At 34.2% G+C, this 16709-nt stretch overlaps 1 protein-coding gene across 3 annotated transcripts; it reads left to right on the forward strand.

The window, feature by feature from the left end:
- The first annotated feature begins 1750 nt into the window (after positions 1 to 1750).
- On the forward strand, positions 1751 to 16436 carry LOC110601143 (protochlorophyllide-dependent translocon component 52, chloroplastic-like). Of its 3 annotated transcripts, none has more exons than XM_021738175.2 (7): positions 1751 to 2652; positions 2913 to 3100; positions 3344 to 3429; positions 3527 to 3711; positions 4016 to 4219; positions 4685 to 4872; positions 4956 to 5305. In XM_021738175.2, the coding sequence occupies exons 1-7, from the start codon at positions 2119 to 2121 to the stop codon at positions 5209 to 5211; spliced, it is 1641 nt and encodes a 546-aa protein (XP_021593867.1). In that variant the 5' UTR covers positions 1751 to 2118; the 3' UTR covers positions 5212 to 5305. The 3 variants fall into 3 exon arrangements, with proteins under 3 accessions (XP_021593867.1, XP_043806806.1, XP_021593865.1); XM_043950871.1 differs by lacking the exons at positions 2913 to 3100; positions 3344 to 3429; positions 3527 to 3711; ... (1 more) ...; positions 4685 to 4872; positions 4956 to 5305 and adding exons at positions 13990 to 14177; positions 14487 to 14572; positions 14670 to 14854; ... (1 more) ...; positions 15772 to 15959; positions 16043 to 16436 and having other exon boundaries at positions 1808 to 2652; XM_021738173.2 differs by lacking the exons at positions 1751 to 2652; positions 2913 to 3100; positions 3344 to 3429; ... (2 more) ...; positions 4685 to 4872; positions 4956 to 5305 and adding exons at positions 12912 to 13698; positions 13990 to 14177; positions 14487 to 14572; ... (2 more) ...; positions 15772 to 15959; positions 16043 to 16436.
- The last annotated feature ends 273 nt before the right edge of the window (positions 16437 to 16709 follow it).

Here is a 16709-nt window from a genome sequence, read left to right on the forward strand (position 1 = left end):
TCAATTTTGTTCAGACATTACTGAAAGATCATCCTGTGTCATTGAGACAATTTGGTCTTAAATAACATAGTGAATACATTTTTAAAAAAGTTATTAATTTTAATTAAATATCATTAGATATTATTATTAATAATAATTTAATAGTATTAATTATCATGCTCATGATTGTGAAAATAATTTTAATTAAATAACACTTATTTTATTATTATTTGATGAGGCATAATTTTAATTATTTTATTGAGAGATGAATAACAATATAAACTTATAAATATTATTAAAAAATAGCAGAGTAACGAAATAAAATATGAAAAAAAATTAAATTAAAAAGTAAACAATTATTTGATATATTTTTAAAACTTGAAGGTTTTATTTAATATTTTTTAGAATTTAAAGGCTCTGTATATAGTTTTATTTGCTAATTTTAATATTGAGCCTCAAAAAATATCTAAGCGTTTATATGATTATTGGTTTATGGTTTAAGAGTTAAAATGGATTTTTTTTTTCTTCTTAATTTTTTCTTTTACTTTTTTATATTTAAATACAGAAACTCTTTTCCTTTTATAATTTTTATTCATTTAATTATTTCAAAATTATTATTTATTTTTTATATTATAGTAATATATAAAATAATTATTAAACCGTTATTTAATTTTATTTTATTTTTAAAATAAATTTTCATTGAATGTTTAAACTATTTTTTAATATTTAATAAAATTTAATATATTTAATATAAAAATAATTAAAAAATTATTTTTTTAATATGTGTAAAAAATTAAAATGGATAAAAATTATAATGAAAGACATAAAAGTTTATGCAATTTGATTTATTATATATATATAATTTACATCTCCTAAAAATAGAAAGAAAGAAATACCAGCCATAGTTTTGGTAAACCAAGGGCACCCTCTGTTAAATCACCCATAGTTTTCATTTAAAAAATGTATATATAATGTATAAAACGGTTTTGAATCATAAAAGAAAATTATAAATGGTAATTTTATTATTTTTTTAAAAAAATTTAAATTGAAAATTTAAAAAAATAAAAAATATATATAGTTTAAAATAATTATTTATAGCCGTTGAAGACACATTTTCAAATAAATATATTTAATATCAACGTGGTAAAATGGTGAAGTTAGAAAGACATGCACGTTGCTCTTAAAAAAAAATAAAAAAAAGAAAGACATGAACGTTTTTTATATTACGCTACGGGAGGGCATTTAAGTACTTTTCTTTCATTTTCCTTTTTCAGTTATTTACAGCAAGTTGGAAAATATTATTTTCCCTTTTTTGCTTTTATTTCTCCTTTTAACATCCTTAAAAGCCAACTTGTAATCTCAATCAATTAGAATTAAAATATTATATTAATATATAAAAATTATTATGATAAAAAATTTTAATATTAAATCTCCATTTATTTTATATATTTTTTAATATTTAAAATATTTAATTAACTAAAAATATTTTTCTCATTAAAAAATAATTTTATTTTATTTTTCTAAAAAAATTTTCACATTTTAAAAATTTTATTAAAATATTTATATATAAATTTATTAATATATTTTATTTTTAAATAAAAATTAAATTATTTTACTGAAAAATATTTTTTCATAAGAAATATTTTCTAATTATAAGTTAAAAATATTTTTCATTTATTTTATATTAAATGAGTATATATATGCTATTTCCACTCATTCATTTTGATTAATTACACGTGTACTGAGGCAGTTACAAGTCAATTTCTCATTTCTTTCTTTCCCGCCAACTCTCTTCTTCCTGTATATAAAGCTGGTCGTAAACTCTTCCTGATTCAATGAGAAAAGCTATTCATTTGTTCTAGAATTCTGTTATCTTTCATTTTCTCTCTTCTAATTCGTGTTCAAATAAGATACAATTAATTTTTCTATTTCTTCTCTCCCCCATTTCCCCAATCCATGGAAAATGAAAGCTCAAAGTTTTCTCTTTTCTCTATGTCCCCGTCTCAGCTGTCCGACTGTCTCTTGCGTTGAACAATTTAGAGCCTCTAGTTCAGTGAATGGCCACTTCAGTAACAGCTCCTTTCTTACTCTTTTCCTTTGCTTCCCATCTCTCTAGCTTCAGCTCTAAAAGAACCAGCCATGAAAACTATTAGAACCTCCTCTATTCCCTCATTTGCTCACATCCCAACTTCATTAGACACAACCCAATTTACCCAACCCGAAATCTTGAATTTCCAGTTTAATAAGTTACCAACTTCATCTTTCTCAAGAATTCAGAGAAATGTATCAAACTTCAAGCTTTTCACCACTATATCATCTCCATCCTCTGTTTCAACAGAATCCTTTGAACCGCCTGAGCCAGAGTTTGAAGCTGCTACCAGTGGAGAGAAGTTTGACTGGTATTCTCAGTGGTATCCAGTTATGCCAGTTTGTGATCTGGACAAAAGGGTGCCACATGCAAAGAAGGTCATGGGTCTTGATGTCGTGGTTTGGTGGGATAGGAATGAGAGTGCCTGGAAGGTATTTGATGATAAGTGTCCTCATAGATTGGCCCCATTATCCGAGGGAAGGATTGATCAGTGGGGGAGGTTGCAGTGTGTTTACCATGGTTGGTGCTTCAATGGCTCTGGAGACTGCAAGCTCATCCCTCAAGCACCTCCAGATGGTCCTCCTGTAAGAAATCCTTAACAATAGTTTTTTTTTTCTCGTGGCCTAAACCTATTTTTGCAGTGATTTCCTTTTTCCAATAATAGCATTGCAAATAGTCATTGTCAATTTGTGATGGTGCATACAATGTTATTTTCAATTAAATTGTGTCCCTTAAATGTTAACATAGATGAAGTAACCATGTAGAGTGTTTGGTTAGGGTATTGCTCTTTTTCTTTCTTCTTGCCGAAATGGGATTTTAATTGTCCTTCCATCTAATAATGCAGGTTCACACATTCAAGAAAGCATGTATAGCAGTTTATCCGAGTACAGTGCATCATGATATTGTGTGGTTTTGGCCTAACACTGATCCTCAATACAAAGATATTATTACGAAGAAAAAACCTCCCTCTATCCCAGCGTGGGAAGATCCATCATTTACAAAGATAATGGGAAACAGAGATATTCCTTATGGGTAAGTGAAGATATCATCTAGGCTTAGGAACATCTCAATTTCTGCTCAACAAATAATGTAGTAATCTATGTTTCTTCCTGTCATAGTAGATGCACTTCAGCCTATTTGCCACAGGTAACACTGAAAAATTTAGCTTCGACATAATATTTGTCAGAGTTGATCTGATTTCTTTGAAGTCTTTATAACTACATCTAGGTAAACTGATTTTTGCAGCAGTTCTGTAAACTCTATTTGCATTTTCAGGTATGATGTCTTGATTGAAAATCTTATGGATCCTGCTCATGTCGCCTATGCACATTATGGAATAATTTCAACAAGAAAACCCCAAGGTGGATAAAAACTTTTGGATAAGCCTTACCTTAAGTCATTCTATTCCAACCTTTTATGCGTGGTGTGTTTATGACTCAAACTAAAATTCGTTCACAGTGATGGTTGATAGAGAAGGAGGAAGACCCATTGATATGAGTGTCAAGAAACTAGACAAAGATGGTTACATTGGAAAGATGGATTGGGGCAGTAGTAAATTTATAGCACCATGCATATTTTATTATCATGCTGATCCTGTGGCAGATCAAGTTTATGGAACTGTATCTTCATCTCAATCTAAAAGGGTAATTGCATTATGTTGATGTACATCATATATTCCTTTTCACTAGACAATGAGAAAAACATAAAAGTTTTTAATGTCCAATAACTTTCTAAATCCATAAACATCAGTAATTGTTTGTGTGAAAATACATGCAACAAGAAATGACCGCTAACTGATTCTACATAGAATTTACCTTTCTCTTTTATATATTTGTAGCTGAGGAGAATCTATAATATAATTATGCAAATAGATTGTTTCGTTTGTCTTGTAAAAGATAACTGGACTTGCTTATATTTGCTTTCATGTCCTTATCATTGTGCATACAGAATTTCTTTGATCAGCAACTGTCAACGCATCAGAGGACGGCTTTAATTTTTATTTGCATCCCAGTTAGTCCAGGCAATAGCAGATTGATATGGGCCTTTCCAAGAAACTTTGGAGTTTGGATTGATAAAATCATTCCCCGATGGATGTCTCATGTTGGACAAAACCTGATTCTGGATTCAGATTTGTATCTTGTTCATGTGCAGGTGATTCCAATATTCTTCTGTTAGGAGAGTATACATTTTCTTTTGCATCTTGTGAGTTAATGGGCTATTAGAAGTTTTTCTGGAAGCATATCTTATATGAAAAACTTGTAGATTAAAGTGGAAAGTCACAATAGAAAGTATTGTTTATCACCCGTACTCTTCCATCTTTTGGTAAATCCTGGATGAACATAAATTTGTATGTTCTTGCAACAAGACAACACGACATTCCACTATCTAGTGTGCATTCTCTATTCAATTATTCATCAGTCCATTGGAACTCTTTTAACATATTTCTACTGCGAAGTTCCTTCCTTCCTTTCTTTTTTGTTCTTCCTCCACTTTCAGTTCTCATTAAAGTATTTAAGTTTTACTCTGGGAACTCTTGTAAACTAAGAAATTTCAGTTTTGTCGTAGCAAATTCTTTAGTCTGCACCATATCAAGTGACTCTTGAATTCTATTTGCAGGAGCGTAAGATCATGGATGTTGGCCCTGCCAATTGGCAAAAGACCTGTTTTGTGCTAACCAAGTCAGATGCCCTTGTGGTTGGTTTCAGAAGATGGTTGAACAAGTATGCTGGTGGTCAAGTTGATTGGAGAGGGAAGTACAGTGGGGCTCTTCCACCAACTCCTCCTAGAGAACAGCTGATGGACAGGTGATAACTGATATAACTAGAGTCAAGCTTTACATATAGTTGCATGAACTTGTTCTTATGTGTATTTGGTAATAAATATTCAGGTACTGGTCCCATGTGGTAAACTGTCGCAGCTGCAATTCTGCACATAAAGGTCTGAGTGCTTTTGAGGTCATTCTGCAGGTAATTTCCCTAGTTTCAATCGGTATTGTTGCTGCAGCCAAACAAGGTGCCATCCCAGCAGCTGCTAGAACTACAGTGGTTGCACTGGCAGTAGTATGCTTTGCAGCTTCAAGATGGTTGAGTCACTTTACTTACAAAACCTTCCATTACCATGACTATAATCACGCCCTTCGCTGAAAAATTTACTTGTCACTGGGCATTGAAAGTACCAGTGTTGTGAAAATGCAAATATGACATATCTATATATATATACAATAGAGGTTTGAAAACAGTTAAAAATTATGCAAAAGTGCAAATAAACTCTTTCGGGCCAAATGATAATGGTGGCCGCTGAATTTTAGTTTTGTACACAGGCAAAGTTCATAATGGAATATAAAGAATAAATTTCTAATTTGTTGTTCAAATATCATCTTCCAACAAATAAAGAAAATGTTAAAATTAAAGTCATAAAAAATAACAAAACATATCATCAAAGCCTGATTAATTTATAACTGGAAGGAATAAATCATTTTATCAAGTTCCAAAATTCTATACCACTATCACGAGCCCAAGCAAGTCACTAAGTTTGCTCTTTTAAGGCCGCTCATTGGCTAGAAATACTAAGGATCAAACCTTTTTCTGGCAGTAACAACGCATTTGAACATTGGGCTCCCTGTTTGCATGCTTGGTTGCTGGTTTAGTTGGGTGTTCCAGGTTTTTAAGTTTTGGCTTGATCTGGTGGGGATTCGTCATGCTTTGGGCTCCCTGTTTGCATGTATTTTGTTGCCATTTTGGGGATGGGTCGGTTTGCTCCTGCTTTCACTGGCAAAATTGTACGGTGTGATAGTGTCATTCGGTGCGAATCATGCTTGACATTGTATTGGGTTGGGGTGGGTTTTTCAAGTTGGGTTAGGCTCTCTAAGGATTGGGCCTGTATTTATTGACTTGGGCCTCTAGATTCTTTGTTTGACTAGACCAAAATCTTATATTAATGGGATCGATTACGGACTTCTTCTTTGAACTGGATGAAAATCAATCTGTTCAAAGTGATAATTCAATATAATTTTAATTTAATTTTAAATTTTAAAAATAAATTATCTAATAACAAGCTAATTACCAAGTAATTAAGTTCAAATTCCTTCTTTTTATTTTTTTTACTTGTAAATAATATTATTTTTTATTTTAAATAAATGCACTTTTGTACAGTGTACTTGATTATTTAATTATTAATTTGATAATATTATATTTATGTTTATTTTTTATTTCTTTAAATTTATTTAAATTTTTTTACTTTCATATTGAATCCATCTTTAAACCATTAAAAATAGAATGATTTCGATCTGATCTAAAAATTAGATCAGATTGCCAATTCCGAACCGGAAACTTGTTCTTGGCTAGACCTAATTTTTGAAAAGTGATAAGCTTATCAAATACATGTCCAAACATAGAGTATTGGCCGATATTTTGTTTTGCATGCATTTTTTCACGGTCTTGTGTTGGAGAGTATTACCAAGTGGAGATATAGTCAGTCACATGGCATATAAGAACAAAAAACACAGACATAAAATTCAAATGAAAATCAATAAAGAAATTATTAAATTGTTAAATTAATAAAAAAAAATACTAGTTTGGAAAGGGCTTGGTAAACATGATTTGATTTCCTTTCACTCTCATTGATTTTTATCCTTTCTCTGTTAACTAAATTGTTACCTTTATAATCTTTTGTAAAGTCTTTATAATCTCTGTAATATAATTTGTGAAAATAAGTTTAAGGTATTGATTCGAGTTTTGTTAAATTTTGATGAAATCAGGTAAACCAAAGGGATCCTAATTTACCCAAACCACCCAAAGGTTTTGTTAAAAAACATGTTTAACTTTCACAGTAAAACAAACCACGTCTCCAATATAATAATCAATAATAAGAAGAAAAATATTTAAAACAACTTTTAACCGTTTAAAATGAATCAAGCAAGCATTCTAGGAATGTAAATCATTTTAGTTTATTATTTTTTAATAATTTCTCTTTTGAATTTTTTGATCCTTATATACCACGTAACTAATACTCTCCAACGCATGACAAAGAAAACATTGGCCAATGTTCTATATTGTCATTCATTTCTCTTCTTGAGTTATTTACAGCGGCTTGGAAAATATAATTTTCCTGAAAACAGAGGCTGAATAACTTTTAGAAAATATTTATATGCACCATGTGTATAAATCAACTTATAAATAAAATTAATTAAATCAGGATTAAATTTCCCTCCGTGATCCCTATGTAACTCGATGTTTTCGCCTTTTCCTCTTCCTAAACCTAACTTCTTCTTTTCTCTTTCCCATTGAAAACGATATGCGTCAATTGACTATCGAAGCGGCTCATCCCGTCAAAGGTCAGGATAGCCGAAAGTAATGATTGTGTGTTAGAACTGCTAAGGACTTGGCAATTCTCGGACAGTTAATGCATTGAAGGATTTGGTTACTAGTTACAAACTGACATTTTATTTTTGATAGAAACAAAAGTTCTTAGTTCTTGTATGGAATTTTTTCGTAGTTTTTTATATTTTAATGGTTGCTTCTCAGTCAATAGACAAGGATTGGGAGGAGACATTTCGCTAATGTGGAAGAGTCATGTGTCTGTTTCTGTAGTTGGCTTTTTTTTTAAATTTTATTGATTCGGTTGTTTCGCAAGGTAATGTCTAATGGAGGTTTACTGGTTCTTATGGGTTTCCGGAATCGCAATGACGACGTCAGTCTTGGAATCTTATTCGAGCTTTATCTCGTAGAAGCTCTCTTCCGTAGCTTTGTTCATGAGACTTTAATGATTTATGCTCTAGAGATGAGAAAGAAGGAGGAGCAACTTTGCCAAATTATCTTATGCAGGGGTTTAGACAGGCACTTGATAGAGTCCTGTTGGCTCGAGAGATGATAGTAATCTTATTCAAATACCCACTGTTGGCTCTTTCTTCACGTGGGAGAAGGGCAGGGAGTCAAATGATCTGGTTAGAGAGAAGCTTGATAGAGCCCTTGCTACTGAGGACTAGGCTCGTAAATTCACTAATGTTTTCTGCTCGGTTGTTCATGTTCCTAGATCGGATCACAAACTGTTGGTGATTAATACAGCTCCTAAGGATAATAGGGGAGATAGAAGGAGATTTCAATTTGATAATGCATGATTATGTGATGAGGGTCTGGCTGAGGTTGTTAAAGGAGCTTGGGTTAATTTTAGGGCTGAGCAGTATTCGGTTTAAACCGAAATAACCGACCGAACCGATTAATTTTAAAATTTTGGTTCGGTTTTATTTTTTTTTCGGTTTGGTTCGGTTTGAAATTTTTAAAAAATCGATGATTTCGGTTCGGTTCGGTTTTAGACGTAAAAATTTCGATTAGACCGAACCGAACCGAAATCAACTATACTACGTCGTTTTAATAGTTCCCTATTCCTTATTTCCCTTCCCTTCCCTTTCCTTCCCTTCCCTGCCCTAAATCTAAAACAAATTTCTATCTCTTCGTGCGTGCCGCCAGTGCTCCTCTCATCTCATCTCTCATCTCCATCTGCTCCATCTCTCTCTGTGCTCTGCTCCATCTGCTCCATCTCTCATCTCCATCTGCTCCATCTGCTCCATCTCTCTCTCTGTGCTCTGCTCCATCTCTCATCTCGTTGCGAGATTCTCGTGCCTGTGCCTCCACTCTCCTCTCGATTGGACTGATTCACCATCGGCGTCGGCCGTTGCTCTCTATCAGCTCTCCACGCGTCGTCGGGCAGTCGACAATCTCTCATCTCTATGCTCTGCATGGCTCTCATCTCGCCGCGAGATTCTCGCACCTGTGCCTCCACTCTCCTCTCAACTGAACTGATTCATCATCGGCGTCGGTCGTTGTACTCTATCGACTCTCCACGCGTCGTCGGACAGTCGGCAAGTGCTTATTCCACAGCCCTCAGTCGGCAAGTGTTATTTTGGCAAGTGTTATTTGCTGTTGATTGTTGAATTTGTGTGTTGAATGTTTGATTGTTGAATTTGTGTGTTGAATTTGTGTGCTGTGATTGTTCTTTTTACTCTTTTTAGATTGAATTTTAGAACACTAAAAATCAATCTAAAAATCAATCTAAAAAGAGTAAAAAGAATAATGAAAAGTTTGAAAATCGGTTTAACGGATCAAACCGACCGAACCGAACCGAACCGAATCAAATCGGTTTGATTCGGTTATCTCTCTTATTCGGTTCGGTTCGGTTTATGTAAAATACTGCAATTTAGTTTTCGGTTATTTCGGTTCGGTTCGGTTTTGAACCGAACCGACCGAATGCTCACCCCTAGTTAATTCTATACCACGCAACCTTTTGATGAAACGTGATGATTTAGTTTCTGCTCTTTCGTTGTGGGGTAGGAGTAGAAATAGAGAGTTTTGGCAAAAGAAGAAGACTATACAGAGATTATTGGATAATGGGTCCAATACTGTTTCTCATGCCTCTTTAAAGGAAGATTGGAATCGTCTCATTGAGCAGGAAGAAGTTAGACTTAAACAGTAGGCAAAGTGCTTTTGACTTAAAAATGGGGACCGAAATACAAATTTTTTTCATGCACAAATTAATGGTAGACGAAGAATGAACTGCAATACTAAATTAAAGGAGTCGTCGGGTACCTGGATTGAGGATGAGCAGGAAATTAAAAAATATTTTCTGCATTATTTCCAATATATTTTTGATGGCGGTTCTATTGATTGTGAACAGGTTTTTGAGTTAGTGCCGCCCTTGATTAGTGGTACCGATAATGCTGATCTTTGTGCTCCCTTTTCAAACCTTTTTTAGATGCATCCAGACAAGGCACCTGGACCAGATGGGTTAAATCCTGCATTTTACTAGAGATTTTGGCACTTGATTTGCAATGATATTTCCGATGGTTATCGCCTATGGCTTCAACAAGGTACTTTTTCTTCTTCTCTTACTGAAACATTGATTGTTTTGATCCCTGAAGTGGATAGCCCTGAAACTGTTAAAGACTTTCGTCCAATTGTGTTATGTAATGTGTTATATAAGATTGTGGCTAAAGTCTTGGCGAACAGATTTAAAAGGGTCCTTCCTATGATTATCTCTGAGAATTAGTCTGCCTTTATCCCTCATCGATTGATTACCGATAATGTTATGGTTGCGTTTGAAATGATACACAATATGAAAATTAATAAGGGCATAAATGATGATAATTGTACACTTAAAATTGATATTTCTAAGGCTTATAATATGGTAGAGTGGGAGTTTCTAAAAAACATACTGGAACGATTTGGTTTTTCTACTCAATAGATTAGGTGGTTGACTATGTGCTTTTCGAAAATTTCTTACAGTATCAATTTTAATGGTGATTGGATTGGTCCTATTGTGCCTGGTAGAGGTCTTCGACAGGGGATTCTATTTCTTCGTATCTCTATTTGGTGTGTGCGAAATACTTATTGTTACTACTTAAAGATGCAGAGGCTTGTTGTAGGGCTGTAGGGCAGGTGCTCGATGCCCAAAGATCTCACATTTATTTTTTGCAGATAATTCTCTGCTATTTTTTAATGCTAGACTGGAGGAAGCATATAGAATTAAATCTATTCTCAATACCTATGCGGCTGCTTCTGGTCAAGTGGTAAACTTCAACAAATCTGACATTTTCTTCAGTCCTAATGTGGTCTCCTCTGTAAGGTCTAATATCAGTAATATCCTGGATGTTCATTCACCATTGAGTCATAGTGCCTATATGGGGTTACCTTCTCTTATTGGGAGGAACAAAAAAGCAATTTTTGATTTTCTGAAAGAAAGAATGTGGAAGGGGATTAATTCATGGAGCAGCAGATTCCTATCTAGAGCAGGCATGGAGGTTCTCATAAAATCTGTATTGTAGACTATACCTGCATATTGCATAAATATTTTTTTGATTCTCATTACTATTTTGAATAAATTGCATATAATGATCAATGGCTTTTGGTGGGGGGTAAAAAAGAAGGGCAGAGGGGTATTAATTGGCTAGCGTAGGAGAAGATGTGTAGTAGAAAGGAGAGGGGTATAGGGTTTTAAGACTTTAGAAGTTTTAATTTGTCTTTACTTGGCAAACAACTGTGGAGGTTCTTAACAAATTCTAATACTCTTTGTTATAGAATGTTTAAAGCAAAGTACTTTCCAAATGGTGATTTATTTTCCGCCAATGTAAGTAATGGTGCTAATTTTATTTAGAAAAGTGTGATGGCATCAAAAGAGTTGATTCAAAGGGGTACAAGGTGGAGGGTGGGTAATGGAGAGAAGATTTTAGTGGTTTCAGCTCCCTGAATTCCTAAGGAGAATATCTTTTTTGCGGATGATGGCCCCGATTTTATTGAACCACATTTGCGTGTTTGTGATCTTTTTGAAGGTAATGGGAGGGTTTGGAATATTGCTCTTTTAATGGAGCTTTTTTCTTCAAGAGATATCAGGGCTATTATTAGTATTCCTATTAGTATTACCAATAAGGAAGATTCCTTTTTGTGGCACTTTGATAAAAGAGGTGTGTATACGGTGAAGTCCGCATACTTTGTGTGTAGGAACTTGCTAGGAAGATCATCTTTTAATGTGGAGGGTGAGGTGTGGACTAGTTTGTGGAATGTTTCGGTTCCTCCAAAAGTGAAGGATTTCTGTTGGAGAGCTTGTAGAAATATATTGCTTACAAAGGATAACTTATGGCAAAAGGGTGTGGATGTAGATGCTAGATATCCTTGGTGCAATGAAAATGAAAGCGTTAATTTTATTTTGTTGCATTGTCTTGTGTCCAAGGAAGTTTGGAGGTTAGAGGGAGTGAGAGATTTGCAGCCTAATGATAATTTTTTTAATTTTTTACTCCAGATTTTGAAGTCCCAAGACAAAGTTCGAAAAATCTTTGTAATGGTCTGTGCATAGAGATTATGGTCAGCGAGAAACTCATTATTATGAAACCAAGTGCAAAATTCAGCAGCTCACCTTATGGAAGACGTCATGCATCATATCTTGGATTGGGAAGCTGCTTAACGTGCTGGTGCTTTGCATGAAAATACCACTGCTACTTTATATCAAGGCAGGAACTTGTTTTATTCTTCCAACCCTGCTCGTGATCCTGAAGTCATTCCTCTCCAAATTCGTGTGTCATCTTCAAGCTTGGACAATTTTGGTTGATTTTGTCAAGTTGATGGAACTTTGTTTCAAGTTCAAGATTTTATTGATTACGGTTTTGTTGTGGAAAACTCTAAGAGTATATTTCAACGATGTGTTACTGGTTTTTCGAAAGGTAATGGTACACTGGTAATTGTTGGAACTTTAGCTATCCATCACTGTTTGCTTTTTGCAATGAAATTTTTGCCTTTTAATTGCTGCATTCTTATGGACTATTTGCAGGTAGTTCAAACTCTTCAGTCCACACATTTAAATATTTCTGAACTAGATTTGATTTTGAATAATTGTAAATCATTGTTAGATTGTAAAACTGATATTTCTATTAGATGGATTCGTCGTAATATCATTCTGACTGCTCATATTTTGGTTAGAGAATTTATTAGTTATTATCGTTTCTCTGTTTGTAATAATATCTCTCTTTATTTGATAAAATTTTATTAATATAATAAGTAGTTTTATTTTTTTTAAAAATAAAATTAATTAAAAATTATAACATTAATATATCAACTTACTATATTTTGAATTTTTTCTTTAATTTTATATTGAATGAGAGCATAAATATGGCTGGGTAAAAGTTTCCCTTAATTTATTGTGATTAATTACAGGGGGGATGAGTTGGTTATCCGTCAACTTCTCATTTCTTTCTTTCCCGTCAACTCTCATTTCTTTCTTTCCCGTCAATTTCTCATTTCTTTCTTTCCCGTCAACTCTCTGTTATCTTTCATTTTCTCTCCTCTAATTCCAGTTCAAATAAGATAAAATTAATTTTCCTTTTTCTTCTGTCCCCCATTTCAACAATCAAATAGCATATAAAGGGTGAAAGAGAGGAAAAAGAAAGCAAAAAGTTTTATCGTTTTCTCTCTGTCACTGTCCCAGCTGTCCGACTGTCTCTTGCGTTGAACAATTTAAAGCCTCTAGTTCAGTGAGTGCCACTTCAGTAACAAGTCCTTTCTTTCTCGCTTGCTTTTCTTCCCGTCTCTCTAGCTTCAACTCTAAAAGGACCAGCCATGCAAACTATTGGAACCTCCTCTTTTCCATCATTTGATCACATCCCAACTTCATTAGACACAACCCAATTTACCCAACCCAAAATCTTGAATTTCCAATTTAATAAGTTACCAACTTCATCTTTCTCAAGAATTCAGGGAAACGTATCAAATTTCAAGCTTTTCACCACTACATCATCTCCATCCTCTGTTTCAACAGAATCCTTTGAACCGCCTGAGCCAGCGTTTGAAGCTGCTACCAATGGAGAGAAGTTTGACTGGTATTCTCAGTGGTATCCAGTAGTGCCAGTTTGTGATCTGGACAAAAGGGTGCCACATGCAAAGAAGGTGATGGGTCTTGATGTCGTGGTTTGGTGGGATAGGAATGAGAGTGCCTGGAAGGTATTTGATGATACGTGTCCTCATAGATTGGCCCCGTTATCCGAGGGAAGGATTGATCAGTGGGGGAGATTGCAGTGTGTTTACCATGGTTGGTGCTTTAATGGTTTTGGAGACTGCAAGCTCATCCCTCAAGCACCTCCAGATGGTCCTCCTGTAAGAAATCCTTAACTATAGTTTTTGTCCATTTTTCTCGTGGCCTTTAACTACTTTTGCAGTGATTTTTTTCCCCATAATAGCATCTGCATAGAGTCGTTGTCAATTTGTGATGGTGCATACAATGTTATTTTTCAATTAAATTTTGCCCCTTAAATGATAACATAGATGAAGTAACCATGTAGAATGATTGTTTAGGCCATTGTTCTTTCTATTTCTTCTTGCAGCATTGGTTTATCATTATTTTATTATAGTTCCATGCCAAATGGGATTTTAATTCAAATGATGCAGGTACACAAATTCAAGAAAGCATGTGTAGCAGTTTATCCGAGTACAGTGCATCATGATATTGTGTGGTTTTGGCCTAACACTGATCCTCAATACAAAGATATTATTACGAAGAAAAAACCTCCCTCTATCCCAGCGTTGGAAGATCCACCGTTTACGAAGTTAATGGGAAGTAGAGATTTTCCTTATGGGTAAGTGAAGATATCATCTGGGCTTACGAACATCTCAATTTCTGCTCAAACAAATAATGTAGTAATCTATGTTTCTTCCTGTCATAGTAGATGTACTTCAGCCTATTTGCCACACGTAATACTGAAAAATTTAGCTTCGACATAATATTTGTTAGAGTTGATCTGATTTGTCATTTCAAGATGGGAATATTTCTCATCTGGATTATAGGCCTGAATTTGTTCCTTCTTTCTCCCTGTAAAAGAATTTATAACTACATCTAGGTAAAGTGATTGTTGCAGCAGTTCTATAAACTATATTTGCATTGTCAGGTATGATGTCTTGATTGAAAATCTTATGGATCCTGCTCATGTCGCCTATGCACATTATGGAATAATTTCAACAAGAAAACCCCAAGGTGGATAAAAACTTTTGGATAAGCCTTACCTTAAGTCATTCTATTCCAACCTTTTATGCGTGGTGTGTTTATGACTCAAACTAAAATTTCTTCACAGTGATGGTTGATAGAGAAGGAGGAAGACCCATTGATATGAGTGTCAAGAAACTAGACAAAGATGGTTATATTGGAAAGATGGATTGGGGATGTAGTAAATTTATAGCACCATGTATATTTTATGCTTATGCTGATCCTGTGGCAGATCAAGTTTATGGAACTGTATCTTCATCTCAATCCAGAAAGGTAAGCATTGTTTTGATGTGCATCATATATTAGAAACAGGGGATGATAGTGTTCCATTTCATTAGACAATGACAAAAACATGAAATTATTTAAAGTCCAATAACCTGCTAAATCAATAGACATCAGTTATTTTATGTATGAAAATACATGCAACAAGAGATGACCAGTAACTAATTACACAGAGATTGTTACATTTGTCTTGTAAAAGATAACTGGGTTGCTTATATTTGCTTTCATGTCCTTATCTTTGTGCATACAGAATTTCTTTGATCAGCAACTGTCAACGCATCAGAGGACGGCTTTAATTTTTATTTGCATCCCAGTTTGTCCAGGCAATAGCAGATTGATATGGTCCTTTCCAAGAAACTTTGGAGTTTGGACTGATAAAATCATTCCACGATGGATGTGCCATGTTATACAAAACCTGATTCTGGATTCAGATCTGTATCTTGTTCATGTTCAGGTGATTCCAATATTCTTCAGTTAGGAGAGTATACTTATGTTTTGCATCTTGTGACTTAATTGACTATTAGAAGTTTTCCTTGAAGCATTCTTATACAAAAAACTTCTAGATCAAAGTAAAAAGTCACAATAGAAAGCATTGTTTATCACCTGTACTTCTCCATCTTTTGGTAAATCCTGGATGAACATAAATTTGTATGTTCTTGCAACAATACAGTAAGACATTCCACTATCTAGTGTACATTCTTTATTGAATTATTCATCAGTCCACTAGAACTCTTTCACATATTTCTACTGCAAAGTTTCTTTCTTTCTTCCCGCCCTTTCTGTTCACATTAAAGTATTTAAGTTTTACTCTGGCAACTATAAACTAAGAAATTTCAGTTTCGTCATAGCAAATTCTTTAGTCTGTAGACTCTGTACCATATCAAGTGACTCTTGAATTCTATTTGCAGGAGCGTAAGATCATGGATGTTGGCCCTGCGAATTGGCAAAAGGCTTGTTTTGTGCCGACCAAGTCAGATGCCCTTGTGGTTGGTTTCAGAAGGTGGTTGAACAAGTATGCTGGTGGTCAAGTTGATTGGAGAGGGAAGTATAGTGGGGCTCTTCCACCAACTCCTCGTAGAGAACAGCTGATGGACAGGTGATGACTGATACAACTAGAGTCAAGCTTTTTGTATAGTTGCATGAGCTTGTTCTTATGTGTATTTGGTAATAAATATTCAGGTACTGGTCCCATGTTGTAAACTGTCGCAGCTGCAGTTCTGCACATAAATGTCTGAGTGCTATTGAGGTCATTCTGCCGGTAATTTCCCTAGTTTCAATCGGTATTGTTGCTGCAGCCAAACAAGGTGCCATCTCAGCAGCTGCTAGATCTACAGTGGTTGCACTGGCAGTAGTATGCTTTGCAGCTTCAAGATGGTTGAGTCACTTCATTTACAAAACCTTCCATTACCATGACTATAATCATGCCCTTCACTGAAAAATTTACTTGTCACTGGGCATTGAAAGTACAGTACTAGGCGTGTATATATATATATATATATGCGTACAGTTCAGGTTTGGGAACGATTCCGATGGAATAAATTATTATGAAATGCAGCCAAGACAATTTGCAGTTGTTTCAGGCCAAATTATGCAGCAATAAAGCCTGCTGCAGTTTAAATTAAGGGTCAACAGTATTTAATTGAAATGAAAAAAATTGATACTTGTTTTTTTTAAAAGTAAAACTACTTATTGTATTAATAAAATTCAATCAAATTTCAACAAATAAAGAGGAATATTATCCCAAATAGAGAAATCATTATATCTGATATATTTTCTGGGCAAAGTATGAGCGGATAGGATAATATTATGACGAACCCATCTAATATAAATATCAGTTCTAGAGTCT

This window comes from Manihot esculenta, chromosome 15 (genome assembly GCF_001659605.2).
Source record: "Manihot esculenta cultivar AM560-2 chromosome 15, M.esculenta_v8, whole genome shotgun sequence".
In the NCBI taxonomy this organism is placed as follows: domain Eukaryota; kingdom Viridiplantae; phylum Streptophyta; class Magnoliopsida; order Malpighiales; family Euphorbiaceae; genus Manihot; species Manihot esculenta.